Source organism: Lepidochelys kempii, chromosome 4, assembly GCF_965140285.1.
Source record: "Lepidochelys kempii isolate rLepKem1 chromosome 4, rLepKem1.hap1, whole genome shotgun sequence".
In the NCBI taxonomy this organism is placed as follows: Eukaryota; Metazoa; Chordata; order Testudines; family Cheloniidae; genus Lepidochelys; species Lepidochelys kempii.
Genome location: NC_136383.1, coordinates 90,576,124 through 90,603,975, shown reverse-complemented (window position 1 = coordinate 90,603,975; position 27,852 = coordinate 90,576,124). Strand labels below are relative to the sequence as shown.

The 27,852-nt window shown below is 43.1% G+C and overlaps 1 protein-coding gene across 9 annotated transcripts in view; it reads left to right on the top strand.

Moving 5' to 3' along the window:
* The window catches only part of DCUN1D4 (defective in cullin neddylation 1 domain containing 4), a 73,494-nt gene that overhangs the window by 23,535 nt on the left and 22,107 nt on the right, over window positions 1-27,852 (top strand). For 7 of the 9 annotated variants that reach the window (XM_073342076.2, XM_073342082.2, XM_073342081.2 and 4 more), the window contains 2 exons: window positions 4,497-4,536; window positions 15,086-15,200. In XM_073342076.2, the coding sequence (XP_073198177.1) occupies window positions 4,497-4,536; window positions 15,086-15,200 (155 nt within the window). Of the gene's footprint in view, window positions 1-4,496; window positions 4,537-13,693; window positions 13,771-15,085; window positions 15,201-27,852 lie in introns of those variants that run through there. The other 2 variants (XM_073342080.2, XM_073342079.2) reach the window with 2 other exon arrangements.

The window sequence follows — 27,852 nt, the reverse complement described above, 5'->3', positions numbered from 1 at the left end:
GATTGGAGTCTACACCACTCACCAATACAGGTACCTGGGGGGACTGGCTCCACCTGTTAGACTCTGGTTCTGCTAGCATGGTCTTTCCATTTTACAGTAATGTTGGTGCTCCCTATTCTCTCTTTCTCTCCTCCAGCTGTTGCTGGTGCTTCTCTTACTGGTGCTGGTTCTCCTTCTGTTTTTTCTTGTACTGACACTGCCTTCTCTGGTCTGCGAGCTACTGGGTTTCCAGATACGTTCTGTCCCTCTTGTGCTCCAGCTGTTGAGCTGTCCATCACTCCTGTTGCAGTGGTGTAGATGGAGCACAGTTGCTGTCATTGCCAGCTTCGTCCCTCTTTTGGGCGTTGGCTCCAAGACTCACCCCGTCTGCTGGACCCTCTGTCAACAGGCTGGAGGTTCTTTGTGAATCTGGACCATCATTGCTCAACTGATCATTAGAATACAGCAAATTTATTGGCTGTGATTTTGTCTGGTCCTCAGTATTGATCTGCCTTTTTTTGCCTAACTCAACCAGCTGATTTTTCTTCAGCTATTTATAATTCACTTTCCCTATTTTTTTCTCTATTATTCCTTTCCTGAAAAGACTATTGAGACCTTTGTGCTTTTTTTCCCTGCAGTACTTGCTTTTACTGTTGTTGGTACTGATGCAGTTTACATTGTTGCAGCATTCCACAACTAACCATATACATCATAGTTCAGGGTAACTACATCTGTATTTCCCTTCAGTGGTCCAGTAAGGGCACCCACTCTCAGGCTTCAGCTCCCCAGCTTTTGCCTGTTTTGAAAGGTGACATGCAGCCCTCTCCCTTTTGACTGGGGTGTTTTTAGGCTGCACAGTTTTCTGCCTTCACTGTGTGTTTCTCCATGCAAACGGTTTGCTCAGGGATGCCTGCTTGCTTTCTCTTCAGAGACGGTTAACAGGTGTAATTGCTACAATTATAGGGTACTGCACAGCACTTACCATGCAAGCATACTTATTTTTAAGCTAAAAAATTACTGTATAGAGAAGACATATGTCATAAATATAAAGGGAAGGGTAAACCCCTTTGAAATCCCTCCTGGCCAGGGGAAAGCTCCTCTCACCTGTAAAGGGTTAAGAAGCTAAAGGTAACCTCGCTGGCACCTGACCAAAATGACCAATGAGGAGACAAGATACTTTCAAAAGCTGGGAGGAGGGAGAGAAACAAAGGGTCTGGGTCTGTCTATATGCTGGTCTTTGCTGGGGATAGACCAGGAATGGAGTCTTAGAACTTTTAGTAAGTAATCTAGCTAGGTATGTGTTAGATTATGATTTCTTTAAATGGCTGAGAAAAGAATTGTGCTGAATAGAATAACTATTTCTGTCTGTGTATCTTTTTTGTAACTTAAGGTTTTGCCTAGAGGGGTTCTCTATGTTTTTGAATCTAATTACCCTGTAAGATATCTACCATCCTGATTTTACAGGGGGGATTTCTTTATTTCTATTTACTTCTATTTTTTATTAAAAGTCTTCTTGTAAAAAACTGAATGCTTTTTCATTGTTCTCAGATCCAAGGGTTTGGGTCTGTGGTCACCTATGCAAATTGGTGAGGCTTTTTATCCAACATTTCCCAGGAAAGGGGGGGGTGCAAGTGTTGGGAGGATTGTTCATTGTTCTTAAGATCCAAGGGTCTGGGTCTGTAGTCACCTCGGCAAATTGGTGAGGCTTTTTACCAAACCTTGTCCAGGAAGTGGGGTGCAAGGTTTTGGGAAGTATTTTGGGAGGAAGGACGCGTCCAAACAGCTCTTCCCCAGTAACCAGTATTAGTTTGGTGTTGGTAGCGGCCAGTCCAAGGATAACGGGTGTAATATTTTGTACCTTGGGGAAGTTTTGACCTAAGCTGGTAAAGATAAGCTTAGGAGGTTTTTCATGCAGGTCCCCACATCTGTACCCTAGAGTTCAGAGTGGGGGAGGAACCTTGACAACATATTAAAAATAGTAAAAGAACCTACATGCATGCTAATAGTAAGCTTACCAGAATCAGCATGGATTCTGACAGGAAATGTCCTTCAATCCTTCACCCAGTGAGATTCCTTATAGTCAGAGGTGAAAGTAAGCCAGTATGCCCCGGTATGGCGTACTGGTAAGAGCCGGTGCGCCATACCGGGACCAGCTTTCCTAGGCGGCAATTTAAAGCCCTGGGGTAGAGGCGGAGGGGCTGCGGTGGGGATTTAAAGGGCCCCAGAGCTCCAGCCCCAGCTACCGCCCCGGCCCTTTAAATTCCTGCTGCTGCTACCCCAGGGCTCGGGCAGCAGGGCTCAGGCGGGGATTTAAAGGGTGCCGGAGCTCCAGCCGCTGCTACCCCCTTCCTCCCCCCTTGGGCCCTTTAAATCCCCACCTGAGCCCTGCTGCCAAAGCCCTAGGGTAGCAGCGGCGCGGCTCTGGAGGGGATTTAAAGGGCCAGGGCGGTAGCGGCTGCTGGAGCCCCAAGCCCTTTAAATCTCCGCCTGAGCCCTGCTGCCCAAACCCTGGGGTAGCGGTGGCGGGGCTCTGGCGGGGATTTAAAGGGCCCTGGAGCTCCAGCTGCCGCTATTGCCCAGGCCTTTAAAGTGGATTTAAAGGGCTGGGGCGGTAGCAGCGGCTGGAGCCCCGGGGCCCTTTAAATCCCTGATGGAGCCTGGTTGCCGCTACCCCAGGGCTCTGGCAGCAGGGCTCAGGCGGGGATTTAAAGGGCTCGGGGCTCCGGCAGCCGCTACCACAGCGGAGCCCCAGGCCCTTTAAAGCTCTGCCAGAGCCCGGAGTCCCAGGGTAGTGGTGGCAGCCGGGAGCCCCCATGACTCCTCAGTGATTTAAAGGGCCCAGGGCTCTGCTGCAGTAGCGGTAACTTGCCCCCTGAGCCCTAGGGTTCCCAGCCGCCTCTGCAGCTGGTAGCTCGGGGGTGATTTAAAGGGCCCCGGGCTCCCAGCCGCCACTACTGCAGCTGGAGCCCTGGCTCTTTAAATCAAGATTTAAAGAGCCCAGGGATTTAAGGCCTTGCTTCTTCTGGTTGAGGCCATGCCCCCTGCTCAGGACTCCGGCGTACCGGTAAATCCTCTAACTTACTTTCACCCCTGCTTATAGTTACTAGTTTATTACAGCTTCAGCTCAGAACAAGCACCCAGTCTTATGTGACCTCAGTAGGCCAAGTTCTTCCAATCCTATCCTAAGGATTAGGGCCTTCCATGGAAAAAGGGGCCCTGTCCATTTGCTAGATCAGGAAGACGGCCATGAGCCAGTTTAAAACCAGGCTATTTATTTAAAAAACTTTTTTTTTTTGGTCTGTTGATTTCTGGAGAAACCAGTTTGAACTAGTATATGTGGACCTTTCTGTGGAGGTGGCTTCTTGGGAGAGGTTACAACCTGAGTAAATTTGGCTAATTATCCCCTGCTTTCTCCTATTTAACTTTTCCATGGAAACACAGTTCCACAGTAACACATTCATAATTGCATTTTTAATGAAACAATGAACTGTAAAGATGTTAAAACTAAGTTAGTAAGGTTTAATTTCATTAAATTAAGTTTATATAGGGTACTTCAGGAAGTTTAGTCTATTCTATCTTTCTCGTACATAAGTGGGTATAAATAGTGTGTTGGCTAGCACCTTAGGAGAACCTATTGACTTTTTGTTTGGGCAAGTTTATTTCCTGGATGGCAGTTTTGCTATTTTATACTTCCACATTTTCCTGTTTAGGTAGCAACCATTTTGCAAGGAAGCCAGCATATTTTCTTTAAAAATGTGTACAGAGTTGTTTGATCATTCTGCATAATATCTTTTTTTAGAACCTATGAGGCTGATCTTTTACATTTTTAATCCAATGAACTCCAAAATATTTAAAGTAATTCATTAAGGTTTAACTTTATTTAATAAACTTTATTTAGGACATTGTATGCAACTGTTAGTCTGAGACACATACCCACCCAAATCCCTCCCCCCCCCCATTAGCTGCACACTTCATGAGCTTAGTGGAAAATGTATTGTGTGTTCAGAGTATGATTTTTCAAAAGTTCATAACGCAGTCAAATCTCAACTAGTTTTCCTGGGAACATATAACGGTACTTTTCCTCAAGACCATTTCCATGCCAAATTTCACATTTTTGCTGCCAGCTGCTTCAACACTAAAGCTGTTCAAAATAACATTGCCAATTTTTTTTCCCCTACAGTGAGCACATTTGTGTTTCACTATCTTTTTTTCTCAAAATAGCTGACCAGTTTTTTCTCAAGCTTTCAAATATTTTAAAAAGAGCACTCTTGGGTAGATTCCTCACCTGGAAAATTTCAACTCATAAGGGTAATGCTTCAGAAAATTAAGAACTGAAAACTGGGTTAGAATGGAAACCATTGTGCAGCCTCAGCTGTTGCAGTTGCTAGTGCTTCTGTGATAATGAAAATTATTTGGAGTACTATATCAAGTGATAGTTGAAAACACTGTTATAGAGCTTTATATTATAAAGGATACCATATCCCTTAACTGCATTGATGAAAATGTCTTACTTACAGAATCTGACAGAAGACGTTGGTCAAGACGATCACCAGACAGGTACTTGATAATTACTTAATTGAAATATACTGTAGGAATTTAAGCATGCATTCTAAAAGAAAACTAACTAAAATGATTAGTTCTAATATGTTAAATGGCTAAAAGGGGGATATCTACTAGAAAATAATAAAAACAGTTTGTTTTCAAAAGCAGTGTGTGGAAAAACAGCTGTGTTTCTAATTTCTCCAACTGTGAATGGTTGCTGTATGTCTCAATGACATCTGCCATTTTACTGCAACTTCATAACAGGAATTTGCTAGACCAGTATTGCTCAAATGCGCCCACCGTGGCTGCATGTGGTCCCCAGGGGTTTTTCTTGCGGCCACGGCCTCCTGGGTGATGATTGCGGGGGTGGTGGGGCGAGCAGCAGTCCCTCCCTTGGGGCAGCTAGCAGGGTTTGAGCCTTGTCCCCTCTGGAGACACAAACACTGAAGGGTCAAGCAGCAAGTGAGTTCCTCACCTTCCTGGGGGTGGTGGAGTCAGGCTTCGGTCCTGGGATGGCGGGAGGCAGGCTCCAGCTACAGGGCTTCAGACTCCATCTCCAGGCTCTGGGATCTGTCTCTGGGCTCAAGGCTTCAGGCTCTGTCTGCCAGCTGCACAGTGGTGGGCTCCAGCCCTGGCCATGTGGCAGTGGGCTCTGGCCCCAGGCTCACCCCCTGCCATCACCCCAGCCCCTGCTATTATACCAATAAAATAAAAACCAGCAGGATCTTATTAAAGGGAAAAAGGCAAAATACCACATTTATTGTGAATACAGAAAGAATCATAGTAAGCAGTTAGTTATAGCTATAACATTCCATTCAATCTCATATTTATTCACACATTCATACAAACACACACACACACACACTCACACACACAGGTTCTGCAAGGTTGTTATCATAGTTACCAGCCTTAGAGTTGCTCATGCCAAGCCACTGGCCGGGTGGCCTGGACATGAGGAGGGAGCAGGGCCTTGTCAGATGCTCATCTGATGCTCCTGGAAGTTGGTTTGCAGAATCAGACCCCAAAGTTCTCACTTTTTAGAGTCTATTTTTATAGGAATTTCTTCCTATGCCAGTCTATGGGAATTGCTTCATCATGCTGTTGCTGAATCAATCAGCAGATAGCACATTCCTGATGGCTCCGTGCTCCAAGATGTTATCTTGTTCTTTGGTTCTCCCATTCTTGAGGCTTTTGGGTGGATTCCAATCTGCCCTCTGGGGGTCCTCTGGTTATTTCCACTTGACGCCTTCTTCAGCCAATGGACACTGGATTCTTAGGCTGGCACCTCCCTGATCATTCAGTTATTATCCACACCAAGCATCCATCCACATAAATCCTCTGTCTCTATTTTAATCACAATTGTTAATACAACAAAAGGGCGGGGAGTCTCTGAGTGCTGTTTCTGTTGTTAGAGTATTGCTTTGAGTCTCTCTCTCTGTGAATTGCTTTGAGAACAGACTCTGTCTTAGAATGTACTAACACAATTAGCAGCTTGCAAGTTTCACACATAGAGGGAGAGAAACAGTACCAAAAACCAAGAGACCTCTTAGTTAGTAATACCCTGGAATTTAAACTATGGGGAATCAAACTCATTTGCGATTTTAATACAGAACTTCTTTAATATGATCCAACACTGCTGCCTCCCCCAGGTCTCCATTCATTCCCTCTAACACCTTTGGCCCCTCTGCCTCCCTACCCACCTCACCATTCAGGGCTTAATTTGTATCCTGGCATGCCAGGACTGGGTAAGTCTGCTGTGAAAAGTGATATTTGTATGTTTGTTAATATCACTTTTCACAGCAGACTAAGGCTATGTCTACACTAGCACTTTCATCAGTCGGTGTGAACAAAACACCCCCGACCAACAAAAGTTTCACAGACAGAAGCACTGGTGTGGACAGCGGTATGTTGGCGGGAGACGCTCTCCTGCCAGCATAGCTACCACCACTCATTGAGGGTGGTTTAATTATGCCACTAGGAGAGCTTCTCACACTGGCATAGAGCAGCTACACAGGAGACCTTACAGCGGCACAGCTGCAGCAGTACAACTGTAAGGCCTTTAGTGTAGACTTAGCCTTAGTAGCTAGTTGGGAAGCTGTGAAAAGTGATATTAACATACAAGTATCACTTTTCACAGCAGCAGACTTACTACCCAGCAAGTCTTAAAAAAAAAAAAAAGGCAACCAAAAAAGCAAAAGAAAAAACAACAAAAAAGACAAGAAGAAAAGGAGTATTTGTGGCACCTTAGAGACTAACCAATTTATTTGAGCATGAGCTTTTGTGAGCTACAGCTCACTTCATCGATGAAAGCTCATGCTCAAATAAATTGGTTAGTCTCTAAGGTGCCACAAGTACTCCTTTTCTTTTTGCGAATACAGACTAACACGGCTGTTACTCTGAAAAAAGACAAGAACATGCAAAGCACCTTATTTGTATTTCTAGTCTGTTTAGGTCCAGTAAAGAATAGAAACAACTGTACATTATTTTATTATTGCAAAAAACCCTACATAAATCAATTACAATGATTTGGACATGTATATGTGCATATTTATTCGTTTTTCCTAAAGTTAATTAAGTATTTTAGGAAAAATTGTCAGAGCTGCCACCAGCAAGAGTTGGTGGCTGCACTCTGAAGCTGCTAAAAATTTTGTTGTGAGCACCCCTGTGCTAGTCTCTATCTGTACACGACTCTCGCTTCTGGGATATAGGTTCTGAGCACAAGACTAGCAGAATCCCCCTTGCTGTTAAGGTGTTTGGACTCTTGTGAGCTGTAGTGGGAATAGAGCACAACTCAGGCCCCCGCTGGCCATTATGTGGTACCCCTTACTGCACTTCAGACACTCCATAAGCTTTTTCTTGACTGGGAATGAGGAAGGAATCTTGCTTACAGAGACCTGAACCTCTCTCTTTGTTATTTGAGTTCTTTTCCATATTCCAGTGATATTTGATGGGTACCATTTTTTGGTTCTAACCCTGTCTTCTAACTGGGTCCAGTAGAGTTCTTTGAATTCATGAGCCCTTTGTTTTGAAGGCCTGGTATAGTTGTGACGTTGTTCTCTGTTAACTAGCACCAACGTTTTCTTACGTGGCTTGATGTCTTACAGTTTTTGGTGCCTGCATTAGTGCTTGTTTCTATTGAGCTGGTGCTGTCTTTGATACACAGTCCCTTTCTCTTTAATTTTAGGTATGGTATCTAAAGAGGATCATTTAGTGGCCTCACACGTTGATCATGTAGTAGAACAGTGCCTTAAGACTGACCATGTTTGTTATGTTATCTGCTTCAGAAGTGTTAGTTCTGTTTGCAGATGTCATCTTGAGCACTGAAGAAAAGTAGGGAGTGCCTGTAAATTCTCGAGACACCCCAGGAAGATTCTTGTAAGTCCAGTGTATGGTCAACATTGAGCAATTAAAAAGGGAAACTCTTGAAGCTCAGGGCTGAGTTGGCCAGGTCTGCTGAGTGCTAAGATTCAGAGCAGACCTGTCTTCCACCCTCTCTGGTAAGCCTAGTGGGATCGCTTCACCACTGAAGTGCCTTGTACCATCAGCAGAGAAGGGCTTCACAAGATGTTGTCTCCTGAATGCATTCAGGGCCTTGGCATTTGAAGTTGTTGATACCTAGCTGTGGTTCATCAGATGAAATGAAGCCTCTGTACGAGAGGCTGAGGCAGGTGATGTTGAGGAATCAGAAGCTTCCCAGTGTGCATATGACAAAACCCATAACTCCATCTCCACATTGAGGTCTCAGGATTTCCTCCTCCTGTATCCATTTGCTGGAAGTGGAAATGGGTAGGTTGATTTCAGGTATTGGAGTATGCTCTGTAATTTGGCCTGGTCGCTCCTGGTCCTTTATATGGCTGGTGAGAAGTCCACAGTACCTATTTTGAGGTAATTATCTTGCTCTGCATCATCAAGGGTAGGAACTCTGCATGCATTTGGAACTTTTCTTCCTCCCAGGCTAGCACTTGTATCTCGAGAGTCAGTATAGTAAACTCAAGCCTCAATGCTACTGCTGCTTTTGTGGTGGGGATTTGTGCGCAGCCAGGGTTAGTCCTGCCAGTGTCACTTATGACACTCCAGGTTTCCTTGTCGCCTACATAGTTCCAGCCATTTGAGTTGGGGCAGGCTGAGAATTAAAGTGGTGAGAGCTGTTATTTGAACCCATGTTAGCTAGAGGAGTCTTCTGCTTCAAAATACACATCCACTATGAGGAACATGATAATAGAGAAATCCTACCTTTATCGTTTCTCACAGAAACTGTCCAAAACAGCTGATTTTGAGTTAAAATCAGGCTAGAAGTCTACAAGGGTTACTTCTGTGTGGTAGATGGGCCAGTAATTTCTATCCAATAGATTTGCTGTGCTTTTGCATCCTGTTCTGGGTGTGTTGGTGGAAAAAGGTTAGGTAGATCCCTTGCTTTAAAGACTGGGAAGGATATGCAATTGAGAGAGTGTTTGTTCTCTGGAGATGAAGTGTACATGTAAGGAGCTATTTTGGCCTTTCAGGAGCTAGTTAAAGGTTACCAGTGTATGTGGCCCCATGTTGTCAGATTCTTAGGGTTTTAGGCACTTCTGAAACATCCTGTTTAAAGAGGCTTCTAAAAATCTAGTGAAAACTCTTTTTGAACTACTCTGTTCCTGTGAGTGTAAGTTTGGATGGAAAGTCACTTTCCTGGTGGCAGTGACTGCAGCTGAGAGAGTTTCAGGGCGTAATGACTTGATTTACCTTATCCCAAATTACATAAGGCTATAATTGGTGCTGTGAACTCCTCTGACATACCACTCTTAGGTGAAGTTTGAGGTGACCTTAATGAGTTTCACCCATCAAAATTCTCCCATGCTGGCATGCCCATTCTGGAGAGAAGATCCTTCTTTACAATATGCTTAATTAACCCAAGAATCTTTTGACTCTTTGGAGTAAACAAAGCCCTTAAGTCCATTCAACTTTTGGTTTCTTTTGAGACCAGTCTACTGGGCATTGCTTTTACTAAGTGGACCCTGTCCTTAGGATGGAGTGATTTAAAATCCCTTGATTTATTTTTTGCAACCATTGGTTGTGGCTTTGTAAAACTATTTGGAAATCTTTCACTGTAGTAGTTTTAGATTAACATTTGTAATGAACCAAGTACTTTTCTTAATGCCACTGCAGATGGGAAGTTTTTTATTTGAAATTTACAAATCTGATATAGACAAAAACCAAAATACTGAAAATTAATATTTGCAGGATCAGGGCCGTAAGCAGGTACGTAACTCTACTCACATGAATAACTTCAGAGAGACTACATTGTGCTTAAAGTTAAGCATGTGCACAACTGTGTGCAGCCTCAGGGGTTAAAATTGGATTTTTATTAGGAACTTTTCTCTTAGTGGCATAACACCATTGTTGCTGCAAAACTAAATTACTTCAGTGTTAACAATGAAAAGTTATTTAGAGGTTCAGTATATTAACAAAGTTATTGTGAATTTTTATATACACAAATTGTTCAAATTTTTCAAAAGTAGGAGCCTAAAGTTATACGCCTAAGGATGGAATTTGCAAAAGCACCAGAATGATTTGGGGCCCTAAGTCCCATTGAATTTAAACTGCAAACCCTAACTAGGAGAGTGTGACCTGACTGAAGCATTTTAGCTTTCATGATATATACAATTGGAAGATAGTATTGATTGCAAAGATAGCATGGGCTTTTTGCTTATCAATTTCATGAGTTTGTGGTGGTTTTCATAGTAAGGACATTAATGAGATCCCGGACTTGTCTCTTTCAGCATAGATGAATATTAACTGTGAAAGTACTTTAGTTGAATAAGTCTGTAAAATCTGAAATTATACTGGTAATTAAGTTGAAGTACATAATCACTTTAGCAATTTAGGACTCCAAGATGCAAAGAAAGTAAACTAGCAGTGTGTTGTTTTAATTTAAGCTATGTTTTAAAATCAAGATTTTTATCCACTCTCTCTAAATGAATGTGAGTGTACATTTTGTATTATGATTTCGCTCTCCTAAAACTAGATGACAAATGCACAAAGTTTCCTTGATCAAAGGCAAAGCTACATCACTCCCCATATTAGCAATGGGTCTGTTGCAGGCACCTGTAAAACAACAATATTATTTTGTCCCCACACACTCTTATTGCTTGAATTTGACCTCCTGAAATGAATCTGCAGGGGTCTGAAACTTTTCTGGAGCGTGGAATCCAATGTAGGGAAGTCCAAACTCTCTCCTTCCAAAACATAACACACCTTGCTTGTTATCAGCATTGGCATTAGTTTTGTTATTATTGCTCACTGGAGCTTTGCATTTATTTTATTTTTGAACATCCCTCAAGTTGCTTGATCTCCATGAGTGTAGGGATTTGCACAGATGTTATCTCTAGAGAAAGTAAAAATTATATATCTGTAATTCTGCTTTTCTGAAGACATCCTTTGCAGATTCTCCTTTGCTTGCCCACTTTCGCTTGGTTCAAAGGTTTACCACTCTCATTTTTTTTATCTCATATCTTGTTTTTCATTGTTTACTGGGGTGTGTTTTAGATGCGAGGTTGATCATCTTTAGTTGGCTTTTTTTTCCCCTGGGAACTTTTATCTCCTGCACAGGTGAAGGAACTGAAGGAAATATTTGGCAAGCAACATTAATAGTTGGCTGTTCTTGGGTGGTGATGGTACATGACAGACATTTGTGGTATCTTCCTTGCAAATGTTACCTTTAAGTGTCAAAAGCCATTAAGAACTGCCAGCCTTGATCAGTTTTTAACTCTCAGGGGAAAGTTTTTCTGGGACAGCCTTCTAATGGTGGGGAGGAAAGAGGCAAACAACCTAACTAGTGTTAAAATGGAGCTGGATATGTTTATGAACAGAATCATATGATGGGGTTGCCTGTGATAGCAAGGAATCAGACTCGATGACCTAGGAGGTCTTTTCCTATGTTCAAGATGATATTTGCAGAGAAGCAGTTATATGTAACAAAATTTTCTGTCAATCTCAAGCAACTCCTATTGAAGACAGTGGGAGTTACGTGTACACATTTGTAGGTGATCAGACCTGTAACTGATTATTAGTCCGGAAAAGTTGGAGATAGAAATTACCTTAAAATAAAATAATCTCCTAGAAAAATCTGTACAAAAAATATTCATATTAAATCAATACTGAGCTAACAAGCCTGTTAGAACTTGCCTTTAAAGAACTGACAAGCTTTACATTCAGATGGGCACACAACATAGCTATATCTTGTTTCCTTGTGAATTTTCATTACAAAGAAGTATTTAATAACAGCTGTGTAAATGTATCATTTTTAAAATAAATGATACTTCTGTATTGTGGTTTGTTAGTTTGTAGGTCATCATTTGGCAATTAAAAGTGCAACAAAAGATTTAATTAGAATGGAAACAGTAAGATCATAAATAAACAACATACGCAGTATGTGAAGACTTAAACTTCTTGGAACAATATTTGAAAATATATTCCTCTTTCAGGTATCTGTCTGTCTTACTTGCTTTCTTTTTTTAAAAAATAGTTACTTTATAACTTCTGTGCCCTCTACTGTTCTTCCCTTTCACTCAGTGGCTATAAATCTGAATATAGACAAATTCAAAATAGGAATAAGGTGCTAAATTTTAAGTTAGGGTAATAAGCTATTGGAACAGTTTATCTGGGATATGATAGTTATGGACTTGATGCAGGAATTCTTGAGTTAAATTCTTTGGTCTCTTTTATTCAGGAGGTCTGACAAGATGACCATAATGGTCCATTCAGGCCTAGAAACCTATGAATTATAACAATACATAGTATTCTCCCCTCCTTCCATTGCAGGACCAGTATTATCTCGCTTCTCCTGCCCCAAGCATCCACATTCTGAAAAGTAACTTATTGAATTTTGGCAAAGAGTCCTGTGGCACCTTGTAGACTAACAGATGTATTGGAGCATAAGCTTTCATGGGTGAATACTCACTTTGTCAGATGCATGTAATGGAAGTTTCCAGAGGCAGGTATAAATATGCAAGCAAGAATCAGGCTAGGGATAACGAGGTTAGTTCAATCAGGGAGGATGAGGCCCTCTTCTAGCAGTTGAAGTGTGAACACCAAGGGAGGAGAAACTGCTTTTGTAGTTGGCTAGCCAGTCACAGTCTTTGTTTAATCCTGATTATTGAATTTTGCAATCTCTACAGTTGCTTTGGCAATTTACTAGGAACCCACAGCCCCTCCCTGTGTTTCATATAAATGTATATATTTTATATCAAATCCAAATGCCTTTAGTCATATTTCTATGTTTATTTTTATATATAGTAATTGTTGCCTGAGTGACCTAGAAATGAAAAATCCACAATTGATCACCTTTGCCTTTAAGCTACAGTTAGAGGGGAAGGAATGGCCATGGGCTGTATTTAGTACTAGCATGTATTTTGGGCAGTCACATTAAAATTTAGGGGTACCCTAGAACCCATACTCCATTTACTAAGTTGTTTTGTACTGCTCTAGTGTGTGAGTGGTGGAGTCCGTAAATCTGCGCCTCTTGTCCTTCTCTAAACAACTGGTCAGTCCTGCTATCACCTTAAGACTTTCAGTTTGTGCAAGTCTTTATCTGTCTATTGACTTGCTGACAAAATCTCTAGAAACTTGACTTAAAAGGCCATAAAAAAATTATAGCCACTATAATTTGTAGGCATTTCAAGATTGTGTACATGAAATTCAGCAGATATCTTTATATGGACCTATCACTTATAAGATGACATAGTTTCTTTAATCCATTTTGTATTATGCATACTGAAGTATATTTTGGAGCATTTGACTCAGTTTAAAGGTATGTTGCTCTTCTCAAATAGCTGTTACTAGGGCTCTTATCTTTTGCCTCACAACACCAGCAATGTACAGCTTGGAGTTCTTATGGCTTAACTAGCTCCTTAATGTATATTTTAAGTCTGAGACAGTAATTTTACAGTATTTTAGAGCTCTTTTTAAAAAAAAAAAGTAAAGTAATTTATTATTTTGGAAGCCTTCCTGAGAGCATGTTTAATATTTGCAGCATACCTTCTCTTGTCCCTTTCTTTCAATATTACCTTCTATTTTTCTTGTCTTTTGTGTGGTTTTCTTTCTTGTTTTTTCCTAACCCATTACCTGTATATATTTCCATAGATGAGATTTTTTGTTTTTACCTCTTCCCACTTTGCACTCCTCTCCAGCATAGGCTTGACCAGTCAGTACTTTCCTGAATAAAAAAGATACATGAATGCTGGGGGTTTGAAGAAGACTTGAACATCACAGGTAGGTAGTGTTAGGGAGAATTCCTGAAATGGAGAGAACTACCTTGTTCCTCTCTAAAACAATGTGGATGGGAGGGCAAGACCAAAAATGGATAATAGGTACGAGAGTACTATCAGCTAAACCAAAATTAGTTTGAACACCATACTCTGTACTTAATAGCACAAAAAATTATACATCTGAAGCTATCATGTGTAAGAATGTATGTGCAAAATCTAATAACTTCATAGGATTTATTGTTTGTATCTCAGTTGTGCATCTGAACTTCCTTACTTATATTGCTTTCAGAACACTTGGGAGAGATTTTCAATGGCACAGAAGGCAGTTAAGCACCAAACTCCATTGCCGTTTAATGAGAGTTGAGCAACTACCTTCAACCTGTGCCATTGTAATATCTAAAAATGTAAAGTTTTATGGTTGGATTTTCTGAAGCCTCAAGCAGTGAAACATATTTAGAGGATTATATGGGGTTTTAATATATTAAGAATTATCTTGGATGCTATAGGAGCTACACAGAAGGTGAATTAAAGACTAACTATGAAGACTACCCTGTTCTGTAGTTCTTTGCAATTACCTTAACTTGGCTTCTTTGCCTTTTCTTACCCTTAGCCTTCTCTCCATTTCCTTTTTAAGTTATCTGCATACTATTCAGAGCTGTGCTGACTCTTCCAGCTGGTCTTCATCCTGTGTTTTATACACAACTTCTTTAGGGTTCTGTGCTGTGGTCGTTATTTCTAATTAAGGAGGGTTGGATAAAACTCTGTCTCTGGGATCAGTCGTCTTTGCTCCCAAGAGAGTCAAAGCAAAGTGACAAAGGTGCTCCCTCCCAATAGCTGTTGAGTATGCCTCTCCCTGTAGAGCACTTCCTGTTCTTCTTGGGCCAAGAAATTGGGTTAAGAAATCAAACAAGGGTGTCTATTAGAAGTATTGTGCTCTAATCACTGGGCCAGCCCTTTATTTTGACAAGTGATGGGCAAACCTCAAAAGTTCTGGTTTGGATAAGTAAGTAAAAGGTAGGATGCTTCCTGAGACTCTAAAGCAGATTGTAGCCCTTATTTATACTAGACAGATTGAAAATAGTACAAGAGACTGGTCTTTGCTCCTGTAGTATTTTTCAGTGCTTTCAGTCTTCACAGAAACCAGGAAGTAGAGTGGCACATAAAAATGGGTGGTGTTTTATTTTGAAAGGAGATGGGGGAATTTTGTTTAACTTCGAAATTTCAGTTTTTATTTGAGTCAATTCACCAGTCTCTAATTTTTGAGGAAAATGCACTGTCCTGAAACTATTTTTATTCCTTGTTTTTAATACCCTCCATAGGAAGTCTCCGATCTTGCAGTTCATCGGACTGCTTTAGCAAAGTGATGCCTCCAAGGAAAAAGAGGAGACCTGCAGCCGGAGATGATTTATCTGCTAAGAAAAGTAGACATGATGGGTATGTCATCTTAATGTGAGCTAAGAATGATGAAATAACATTATTGATGAATAGTTAGGGTGATCATCCACTTATGAAATGGTAAAAATGGCACTAACTGTGGAATTCTGTGCCTCAATGAGGAAGGATGGCTTTGTGATTATGACACTAGATTGGGACTCAAGATCTGAGTTCAATTCCTGGTTTTGCTATAGACTTCTTGTGTGACCTTGGGAAAGGTAGGTTAATTTCTGTGCTCCAGTTTCCCAAATGTAAAAATGGGCAGAATACTTCCGTTGTCTTGCCTGTTTAAACTAAGAACTTTTGAGGGTGTGTGTGCATAGTAGCTAGACAATGGGGCTTGTGCTATGAAGCTCTACTGTATAATAAGTGGCTCAAAAAGCAAATGCACCCATAATAAGTGTCCTCAAATGTAAAAATTATTTTAGCAACAATAATTCCATCTCTGGACCAGGGAGACTGGTTCTTGGCTCTTGACCTACAAGATGCTAACTTTCATATCATAATTCCACCATCCCACAGGAAGTTTCTGAGATTCACCTTGGGTCAAGACCATTTTCAATACAAGGTGCTTTCCATTTGGCCTATCGTCCACACCCGGAGTGTTCTCAAAGGTCCTATCTATGGTAGCAGCCCATCTTTGCAAATCAGGGATCGTGATACATCCATATCTAGACAGCTGTCTACTCAGGGCAGAATCCTTTGATGATGCCCTGTTAGCTGCGCAAAAGACTATAGATCAGTGGTCCCCAAACTTTTGAGGGTCATGTCCTCCCTTGCCACTGTCTGTGCCTCCTCCGGGGCCAGGAGCAGGACCGCAACTTGGGGTGGGGGTGCAGACAGAGGTAAGGGGGCTAGGGCTGGAGCAGAGTTTGGAGCGGGGCTGGATGGCATTCTCTCCCTGCCCCCAGTGGGGGCTGGCCTGGGTCCAGCTGTGGCCCCAGAATGTTCTTCTGTGCCCCCCTAGGGGACTGCACAGTTTGGGGACCTCTGCTATAAATGTATTCATGCAGTTGAGACTACAACTGAATGCTCAAAAATAGACTGACTCTAGTGTAACAGCTAGAATTCATAGGAGCCTCTCTCAGTGTGGTAAAGACCAATGTTTTCCTCCTATTACACAGATTCAACACCCTAACCATCTTAATCAACCATTCAGATCAGTCCCCAGACCTTGGCCAGAAATTGCCTCAAATACTCGGTCACAGGGCAGCAGACCTTTGTGATAAGTCACATAAGGCTCCACATGCGTTGCTTTCTGGCATGGCTCAAAATGGTACACACACCAAACAGAGACAGATTGAACAAACTACTGTCAATGCCCTTGATAGCCAGAGACTCTCAAAAGGTGGAAAGATCTGCAGAAGGGGTCTGCATAGGGGTCCCCTTCACGGAGCCACCTCCAGTGTTGATACAGACAGACACATCTTTACTGGACTGAGGAATTTACCAAGACAATCACATGGTTCAAGGCAAATGGTCCCCCTTAGAATCAACACTACATATCAACCTATTAGAGCTCAGAGCAGTCAGAAATGCTTGCCTACCATTTGATGAAGGCAAACATGAAAGTCACGGCAGGCTACATAGCATGTATATTCTACTTAAACTGCCAGGGAGGAGCGAGATCACCATCCGTTTGCGCAGAAGCAGAGACACTATGGAACTGGTGCATTCGGCAGAGCATCATATCATCGGCCTACCTGCTGGGTGTGGAGAATACCACTGTGGACACCCTCAGCAGAACATTCTCGCAGAAACATGAATGGGAAATGGACCCTGTTCTCTACAATTAATTTTGGCATTGTGGAGTCCCAAAAATTTACTTATTTGCCATGTCCCAAAACAAAAAATGCTTTCAGTACTGCTCCAAACCTCGTCTGGGATACCATTCACTAAGAGATGCCTTTTTCTTTCACTGGGACACAGGTCTCCTTTATGGCTTTTCTCCCAATTCCTCTCGTATCGAAGGTCCTGCTCAAGATAAGAAAGAGTAAAAGTAATTCTCATAGTTCCCACGTGACCAAGACAAACATGGTTCTCCAACCTTACTCAGTTAGTGGTGTGCCTACCAATCATTCTTCACCTCCTCTCTCAGAACGCCGGACAGATCCGCCATCCAAACTTACAGGTTCTCCAATTCTAGGCATGGCTCCTTGATGGTTCATAGAGATGACCTGTTCAGAAAATGTGAAAGAGGTTCTATTACATAGTAGAATAATAACTCCTCAACATATATGCAGAAATAGAAAAGATTCCAAACTTGGTGTAACTCAAAACACATTACCTCCACATCCTCTCCCCTCCCACTAGTACTAGACTAAATCCTGATCTAAAAAAAGTCAGAATTATCTCTAAGTTCAGTAAAGATACAGCTCACAGCCATAACCGCCTTTCATTATAAGAGACTGCTTTTCCATTTTCACTCATCCTGCAATCAAAAGATTCCTCAAGGGTATGGGTAACCTCTTCCCACAAATCAGACATCCTACACCAACATGGGACCTTAACCTGGTCTCAAGTTCCTCACAAAGCCTCTTTTTGAACCCATGGCTACATGCTCACTTATACATCTGTCTATGAAAACAGCATACCTCGTAGCCATCACCTCGGCTCGGGGAAATAGGGGCTGTAATGGCACACTCACCCCCTCTCAATTTTTTGTTATTTTAGGGATAAGGTCACACTGAGAGCACATCTCAAACTTTCTCTCGAAAGTATCCTCTGACTTCCATATAAACCAACTTACTCTCCTCCCAACCTTCTTCCCAAAACTACACTGTGACAGAGAAGCAATGTTATATATTTGCTATCAGGATTGCTTTGGCATTCTATTTGGACAGAACAAAAACTTAAGAAAATCTCCTAAACTATTCCTTTTGATTGTAGAGAAGTCTAAAGGAACCTCACTCTCAAAACAAAGATGGGTATCGAACTGCATTACCTACTGCTATCGTACCTGCAATCTTTAGCCTCCATCTGAAGTTTGAACTCATACCATGAGATCTGTTTCCACTTCTGTAGTCTTCATCAAAAATGTTCCCATCACAGAAATAGGCATAGCAGCACCTTGGGCATCTGGTCATACTTTTGCGGAACGTTATGCGATCACCCATGACTCAGCATCCGATGCCATATTTTGCTCCACAGTATTATCATCAGTACTAGACTTGACTCTGAAGTCCAACTCCTCCATCGGGGTACTGCTCTAGAGTCACCTACAGTGGAGCACCCATAGGCATTAGGGATATAAATATTGTTTTAAAAAGTACCCATTAAAACTATTAAAATTATATTGGTTAACCATTTAATTGTTAAAGTTCACAATCTACCTCGTATATATTATCTTTGTCAAGTGTCTTTACTAACAAAAACAGACAGTCTTATGTGTAAACCCACTTTTTCCAATGTCCTGCAACTTCATTAAGTTGAAAATGCTGATACATTCTTTTCAGCTTTATAAATAGTTCACTCACCAAAGATAAAAACAATGTGTAAATTTGCAGGAACTAACTGTAGCAACTTCTTACATAATATCCTCAAATATTAGTAATGCCTTTAAAAATTATTGGAAAAAGTCACTTTTCAGAGGCCGCTTTGTTTAACTTTTTACATAATATCCCGGAGCCATCCAAAAAACACAAAGTCTGATTAGGAAAAAAAAGGTTTCATAGTCTGTTCACATGAATCAAATTTAAAAAATGCTACATTTCAACTTTATATATAAATCATGTTATAGTGTGCTTCAGTCTTTTCAGTTGGTAATTAGCCCTCCCCCTAAGGATTGCTGTGTTGCTAATTTCTGATGCTGGTAATTTGTTAAGTGTGAAAGATAAATAATTTAGCAATAGCTGGAATTCAATAAACTTGCTGCTGATAAATTTCTATGTAGATCCATTACTTTCCTGGAGACTTTAAAACAGACTTCGTAGAAGCAGTGAGAAATTGAAGGCTCATAGGTAGCAGGTTATTTATAACTTTATTTTGGACAGTTCAATTCTCTGTTTGAGGAATATGTGCCTCTAATGCTTTCACTGTTTCTAATGGCTGAAAACAGTGGCAGAAAACTTCCTATAGTGCAGTGGTCCCCAAACTGTGGGGTGCACCTGGGCCAACCCCCACGGGGGTGGGGAGGGAGCACCGCCCAGCTCAGCTTTGGCTCCAGCTCTTCCTTCCCAGTTGCAGCTCTACTCTGCCCCCTGCTCCTCGCCCAGCCCAGCTCTGCCCTTATTCCTTCTCTGCCCCCGGCCAGCTCCACTTCTAGCCCCAGCTCCTCCCCCACCCCCAGTTTCACCCCCCAGCTCTGCCTTGAGCCCAAGCTCTTCTGCTGAGGAAGCCTTGGCTGTGCAGTAATGGAGGGAGGGGTGCGGACACATTCCATTAGAGGTAAGTGGGAGCACGACAGGAAAAGTTTGGGCACCACTGCTATAGCGTGACTCTGCAGAAGCAATATTTTTGTAGCACTACAGTTAAGTCACCTTACTTTCTTCAGATGTGCGTCTATGGATTGTACTGCAAGTTGTGTGCAAGTGGATATTTTTGACTAGCTGTGTCCATCAAAATTACACGTGCATCCTGGGCCGCCTCATGCTCCCATATGAGGGCAGAAAGGGTTCCATGGCTGTAACCCTCACTCAGTTCCTTCTTGCTGCAAGTAGCAGTGAGACGGAACCTGGCAAGTATTCATGCCATTAGTTTTTAGCTCAGGCTACATGTTTTTGAAATCTTCAGAACCATTTCTTATCTCCTGTTTGGACTGCTGTGAACTGATCGCCAGTCACCTGTACAGGGCTTTTCAAATGGCAGATTCAAAACCTGCCGTTTTCAAGCCCTGTCATCCTGTGATGGGCAAAGCCCCATGAAGGATGGGCAGAGTACAGGTGTCTCTTGTGCCTGGGGGAAGCATTCCAAGATGAGTCTTGGAATGCTTTATTCATCATGTGGACTTGCAAGTAATAAGATGCAAAGCTGAAACTCTACCTTTTGGAACAATCCATGAAGGTCTCATGAGAGTCAGAGGAAACAAAGTCCAGAATCCTATTAATGGACAAACCAACATCATCTCGTGTCCCACTGAGCAGACAGGCAACACCTAAGGTTTCTGTGAAGATGGTGCTGAGGAAAGACCCAGCACCAGCATTGACTCTGGCACCAGCATGTTAGGTGTCTAAGGCAAGCTCGGAAAGGGTGGCACCGAGCACTGAGGAAGAAGATCAAGAAGGAGTTCCATGTCCTCCCACAGGAAGAGACATACTGAAAAGTCTCTGGAGAAAAGTCCTCCAAGCCCACCCCGCCCCCGCCCAGTGTTGAGGGATGGAGAGAGAGAGGGGACAGACTGTGATGCAGCAGACTCTACCAGCACTTTCCTGGCACCACCAGTGCTCCCCTCAGTATTGTTCATGAGGATGAGGGTCAGGCAGGACGGTCATCAAGACATCTTCTGGCACTAGTACAGACTCTGATATGGAATGCACTTTGTATATTGGTGCTCCCCCTGTAGGGGGTCTACTCCTCACTGTCACAGGGGTGTACATATTCCCTGTCACTGAGCAGAGAATCTTCCCCTCTGAGGTCTGATCAGCACCACCAAGATACCTATGGGCTTCTGCTTAATGGCCCCATCCATCCCTGGCCCATCTACACTGGCATTGGTCCAGCCAGCAATCTGCAAGTTATCTGTACTCATGTTATGTCACCATGGCCCTATGGGCAGTACTGAGGCCTTCTTTCACATGTATTGAAGAGCTGGTCTCAAGCAGTGGGGAAGAAAAAGGTCTCCTTCCCCAGTGGCATCTGTGGCCAGACCCAGGATCCCATAATATCAAGAGGTGTTGGATCCAGGGGCTGAGCAACATCAGTCTTGCCTCCAAAGGATCTCTTCTTGTCATCCCAGATGAAGTGTCTTCTGGAATGGTACTGACACTCGCACTGGATGACTCAAAAGCGTTCAGGAGCTCCTTATGAAGATTGCCGAGATTGAGACTTGGGTCATTTCAGATAAGTCCCACAAGCTGTTTGACCTCCTGTCAGTTTCTGGTTGAGCGAGGATCTCCCTCCCCATTAATGAGGGACTACTAGACTAGAGCTAAAGCCCTGTGGCAGATGCCAGCCATTATAAACACCAATGATTAAACAAGTTGAATAGGGCTACCACCATAGTTCTGTCTAAGGTACATGCCTGGGTGGCTGTGCACAAGAGACTGAAGGGCCATGCACAGGCATTCCTCCACTAATTAGGTTCCTCCTGGACAGGATATGGAAGGTTAGGTGGTGGGGAAGTAGGGGGTGAGGAGTTTGGGGCATCTCAACTCCCAGCTGGGCTTTGGTGGCCAGGAGAGCAGAGTCAGACTCTCTCAGCAGCCCCAGCTGGGCTGCAGCTGCTGGGGAGAAACAGTACTTTCTCCCAGCCCCAGGCTGGGCTGTGGGGAGTAGGCTGCACGGGGATAGATGGGGAGTGTAGCGAGACGATGTTCACTGGTGCAGCACTTCCTGCTGGTTGTCTCAGGAATTAGCTCTTCCAGCCTGGAGCGCCCTCTGCAGGCCAGTGTCTCGCCTGCCACTAGGACCCATGTCCCTGCCGGACACCGATGCCCCTTTACCTTGGGGTACTACCCCCTGGCAGTACCTCCACACTCTGGGTCTCCCCTCCACAGGGAACCCCCAACCCTCTATCCCCTCCTTGCCTCAGTGGCTACTGCCAGTCACCCTCTAGCCTCCACTCACTGGAGCAGACTGCAGTCTGTAAACCACTCATCATCGGCAAGGGGGTTGGACCAGCTGCCTCTGCCTATTCCCAGGCTACACCTCTGTAGCCCCAGTCCCTTTCCTGGCCTTTAGCAAGGCTTGCAGCCTGGGGGTTTTCCTAGGCTAGAACTCCATAGCTCCTCTGGCCTTCCCCCAACCCTACCCTTTTCTCCCAGGCAGCTAATCCTTCTCTCTCAGAAGCTAGAGAGAGAGTCTGCTTGAGCTCCTGGCTCACAGCCCTTTTATAGGGCCTGCTGTGGCCTGATTGGGGCATGGCCCCAGCTGTGGCTGCCTCCCCAATCAGCCTAGCCTTTTCTGTCAGCCCCAGCCCTCTCCAAGCTCTGGCTTTAACCCTTTCTGAGCTGGAGTGGGGTGACTACCCCGCTACAGGGAGAATAGAGGGTGGAGAATTTGGGGTGTCCCCTCCCAGCCCCAGCTGGGCTGCAGCTGCCAGGGAGAGACAGGACTTTTTCCCAGCCCCAGGCTGGGCTGGCAGGAGCAGGCTGCATGAGGTGGTGGTGGAGGGGCTGGGGGGTCGGAGGGGAAAGCAGGCAGCATGGGGGGCAGGGTGCCAAGATTTCAAGCGGATTGCTGGCATTTTGGGGATGTGGCTACATGGCAGGTGGGGTGCTGGGGAGACTCCATTGTCTGATTAATGCATCAGAGCACAGTCAGTCCAAGCACATCTTTCCTTTTCTTGTTGTTACTATGAGACTGGGGTGAGGACGGAAATGTATTAATTACCAACTAATTATTGATATAATTGCAAGATCTGAAATATGCCAGGAATAATGTGGCTTCACCCCTGCTATTTTCCACTGTTAGAATTATAGAGCAAACACAAAACAGTGAATCCTCTGCAGTTCCAGACCAAAATATTTTTCACCTAGTATCAGCAGGGAGAGATGAAGAGCTTACTTTTGGCCATGTTGAGTTTCAGTTGACAGCTGGTGGACATCTGCTGTGAGATGTTAGAAAGACTGGGCTAAGATTTAGTTTGATTGGAGGGAGACAGATCCCCTTGGGCTTGAGTAGTTGTGGCAACAGCTCCCAGCGCTCTAAAAAAACCACTTTCACAAGGGGAGTAGCTGGGAGCACTGTCTATACTGGCATGTTACAGTGCTGAAATTTGCTGCGCTCAGGGGGTATTTTTTCACACTCTTGAGCAAGAAAGTTGCAGCGCTGTAAAGTGCCAGTGTAGACAAGCCCTTAGATACTGATCCTGCAAACAATATGAATGTGGAGAGCTCCCATGTATAGGCATTCACAGGATTGGGGCTTTAGTGAATGAATACTGGAGCAAAAACATGCGGAAAGGCCTAGCTCATGACATTTGCATGGTTACATTTCAAACAGAGTTTACATAGGTGTTAATGGCTTAAGGTAAAAAAGAAAAACATTCTTTTAACAACAGTTCTTTTGGAGTGTTGTAAATATCTGAAAACTGATCTTAATGATTTTTTTAAGAATATCCTGTGTTACTAATTAATACACAGTAAATTGTTAAAACTGGAAGAACTTTACTATGAATGCTGTTTATTAGTTTGGCCTTTCAGTTAGAGTTGGATTTCAGATAGGTGATTTCCATTAAGTTTTAGAATTTGTTTGGGGAGAGGTATTGGAAACCATGAAGGCCAGATCTTCGCTATCTAGTATAGTTCTGGCTCTTCAGAGTACTCCCTTTGACTCATAAGTAGCAAGCACTAGGTGTGGTGCTAGGTGTTTTGTAGGATGAAGACCTTATTTGCAAGATCTTTGAAGCAGGGATCTGTCTGTGAACTCTGAAGCCGCGTGTTAATGTGGCTTCTACTCTTGAGTTTTTGAGTTGGTCTCACACACACACACAAAATGTGAAACCATGAGAACTTTGCCTGTTTCTACAGGGCTCTGTTGCACTTGCACAGCGTGGGTCGTAAACACTACTTTAAAATACCCATAACCAACCACTTGATGTTTTACTTCTCTTCATAGTTTCAATGTTGTCACTTGTTTGTTTGTGGTTTTGCTTGCTGTCTGTGTTGCTTTATTACTTATTTTTACTGTTCTATGTATGTGCAGTATTAATCAAATTAAGAGTATGAGAGTATAAGCCTAAGTGAATGCCTTTTACTCTCCTTTCCAGTATCAAAAAATATTGTATTAATATTTGTGATGAGAGCATGACTGTTTCTAGTTGACTCATAGATTTGTTTAGCATCTTAAAGCTGAGCTATGTGTGCAGATAATATGCATGCAAGAGGGATAGTTTTGTGTACTACAAAAGTCCGTAGCATGCTAGTGTTTTGGTAGATGCTTCATTTTTTGAGAGCAGCTTTCCCTGAAGATTTAGTGGTCTATGGTAGGAGTAGGTTATTAAATTGGGCTCTGGTGCATATTTTTTATCATCATCATCATCACTCCCATAACCGCATTGGTCATTGGGACACCATCATTGATGAGCAATCAACCAATTGTCTCCACCCCTGATGATTGCGTGTCAGTGCTTGAGTCTCCGTGAAGTCCATTTCTGTCTACTCTTTTATGTTGTCAATCCATCTTTTCTTCTGTCTACCTCTTCTTCTCTTCCCCTGTACTGTCACCATATGATGAGCATATTTTTTATGCTTTACGTAATACCCATGCCTTTGTTTTATTTATATAGCTGTTTTCAGTATACCACATTTTGGTGTGTTTACTAGCTTGAGTTGTTAGAAAGGATGATAAAATACATGTACTCGAAGGGCAGTGTTAATTTTATTTGTATTTGATTTCATATTAAATAAACATCTTAAGCAGTACACCTTGTTAATTATTCTTTGTTTTAATATTCTTGCTTCTTCTTCCATACCTATGAACTGTTTAAAAATATATATTATATCTGTTTTTTGTTTGTGGTGGACATCTGCACATTACCTCAATATTAGTGCTGCACATAACAAAATCCATTCCTCATGTGGATGGAAAAAATTAGCAGGAACGTTGGATACCACTTCCCCATATGGGGTTTGAGTACTTAACACTCACCGCAACCTAGGCGCTTTAGTTGTATCAGCCAAACAAGAAAATTTGAGATTGAACAAAAGTACCCAGAAGGACAAAGACCCCAAATGCCTCAGCCTGTTTGGGAGGAAATTGTATTCCTTAGCTTTGCTACAAATAATGGTGGGTAATTGCCAGGCACTGCTGGCCAAATACGACTGGTTGACACTCTTCTTTGCAAAGCTGCTTCATGACAGCAGAGAGTAGCTTAAGGCTATAATTAAGACATTTTAGACAGGTCTACGGCCACCACAGTAACCATGCACAATGCATTGTGACTTCAAGTTTTGGACATCCTGAGAGCGGTGTAGGTCATGATTGAGGACTCAGAGCTGTTTAGGGAGAAGACAGTGGTATGCACATGCTGAAGGACTCCAGAGATACTCTAGGGTATCTACATGCTCTAGGGACTTACACACTTTCTCTGTAATTCAAACAGTATCATCCACAGCTACAGCCCAGACACAGTGCACACTGTCTTACCACCACTGTGATGGAATATCATGACAAAAAGAGCCCAAGATATGAGATTACCAGTGTTTCTCTTCCTCGGCAATGACACTGCATCTTCAACACATCAACAGAGTTGATGAGGTGGTTGAGAGCTGCAGCAGACTCAATCCAGAGAGCACACCCTTCAGAAGCCCCTTCACTCCTTTATGCCGAGCACGTGTTGTCTTGATATCAGACAGACAGGTGTTTAGGCCTGGTCTGCACGCAAAGGTTTGCCAGCATAGATGTGTTGGCTAGGCGTGTGGAGAAAAAATCACACCCCTTCTGGCATAGCTATGTCAGCTAAATCTGTGGTGTAGCTGCAACTATGCTAACAGGAGAATGCTTCTGTCGGTTTAGCTAATGTCATTAAGGGATGTGGTGTAGCTATGCCAGCAGAATTTCTCCTTCTGCTGGTTTATGCAGCATCTACAGTAGGGGGACTCTGCAAGCATAGCTATACTGGCCAGTGCTCTGTAGCAGTGGTTCTCAACCTTATTTACCTTCATGGGTTGCATATGCAGCTCTCTGTGTGTTATGTGGGCCTCATCTACACAATATATATATTACCTGTATGGCCCTGAGGATATCACATGGGCTGCAGCTGTGTGCTGATTGGGCTGCAAATGGCCCGTGGGCCGCAGATTGAGAACCACTGCCCAAAGCTCTAGGACCAAGCTGCCTTACCCAGTCTTTTACAGAGAAAAGGTGGTGATGAAGCTACATACCAGTCATCCCAAAGATGGTTTTGGAAATCTACATGAACCAATCCATCACCATACCTGTCTTCTCTCTTGGCGTTGAATGCAGCTTTGTGAAGAAGAAGCTGCATACTTTCAACGTCTCCAGAGTCTTGCTCTATTACCTCAACAGGACTGCCTTTCTGTCCCTGCCTCCTTGTGGCCATATTTAACGCCTTGAAAGGCCAAGCTATCTTTTTGCAGAGAATCTCGAAGTGGATCATACTGCATCATTGGCTGGTGAGTCTCTTCCTCCAAATCTCAAGGCACATTCCACCAGGGCACAGGCAGCACTGTCGGCCTGCTTCAGAAATGTCCCAGACTCTGAGATCTGCAAGGCAGCTACATGGAGTCACCTCCTGACTTTTGTTAAATGTTATGCACTTGACATGGCAGCTAGGTCAGATTGCAAGTTTGGGAGAGCAATCCTTCGGTGTGTTTTATATAGTTGGAACTCCTGACTCCCACCGTCTAGGGAGGATACTGATTTCCAGTTACCTACAGTGGGATTCATATTGACACAGGCTGAAAGGTAGAGTGGTTGCTTACCTTACAGTAACGGTAGTTCTTTGAGATGTTGTACTCGTGGATCCCATGACCTGCCCTCCATCCCCACTTTTCGGAGTCCTCAGCAACACGGGCTTTGAATTGCAAGGAAACTGTGGGAGCATGATGTTCCCTCCATTCCTCCCCCCATTTTGCTCTTGTGTGGGAGCATGAGGAGGCATAGGGTGCATGTGTTTCCCTAACGGACACTTTTAATCAAACAAAAAAAGTACTTGCACCTACAGTGGGATACACACTGACAACATCTCCCAAACTCCTTATCTCCCTCCCATAAAAACCCTAGTTACCCTAGTGTAACTAACTGTTCTATTTTAGCACTTGTGATGGCTTTCCTGTGTTACCAGTAATAGAAATTCATGATACTCTTGTTTTGCTGCTGAACAAATACAGTAAAGGTAGAGACACTTCAAATGTTTCTATATTTCTCTACTCAAAGGCCTCAGCCCTCTTCTAGAGAGTTTCTGTTTAGGAGGCAACAAAGTTAGTTGTGTCCTTGGCTGTGGGCTTTCTGCAGAAATTGCCATTATTGTAGGTATTGTTACAAGGGCAGTTCAGGAACTTAACTGAGACCACCAGCTCTGTTAGGAGTGCTAGTGATAATGTAGGATTCAGGCCTGTATATTCACATGAGATAAAATTTTGGGTCTTGTTTGCCTGTTTGATTTTTGATACACCTATATCCTTACTAATATGTGTGAACAAAGACACTGTGTGTTGCTTCTGCCTAAGCCAGGTGGGTTTGTTACTATAATGGAAACAGATAAGAACAGTTAAAGTGTTATTGTGGATGGTGGGAGTGTATTAGGTGAGCATACACAGGAAGGCTGGCTTGCTGGCTCCTCTCTCAAGCCAAGGTCAAGCCACCAGTTAAGAGGGGCAAGGAGGCTTGGTGGGGAGGCATAAGACACACTAAGAGCCAAAGAAAAGCCTGGCTTGGCCAGTATACAACCTCACTCCATATCCTTCCCATGGGATACAAAAGAGGTGGGATGAAGACCCCAGACTCATGATCCTCCAAAATGGAACATGACCATAAGTTGTAAGAGGTGGGACCAGGGGTGTGCATTGCAGGTATATATGGGGCTGCTAAG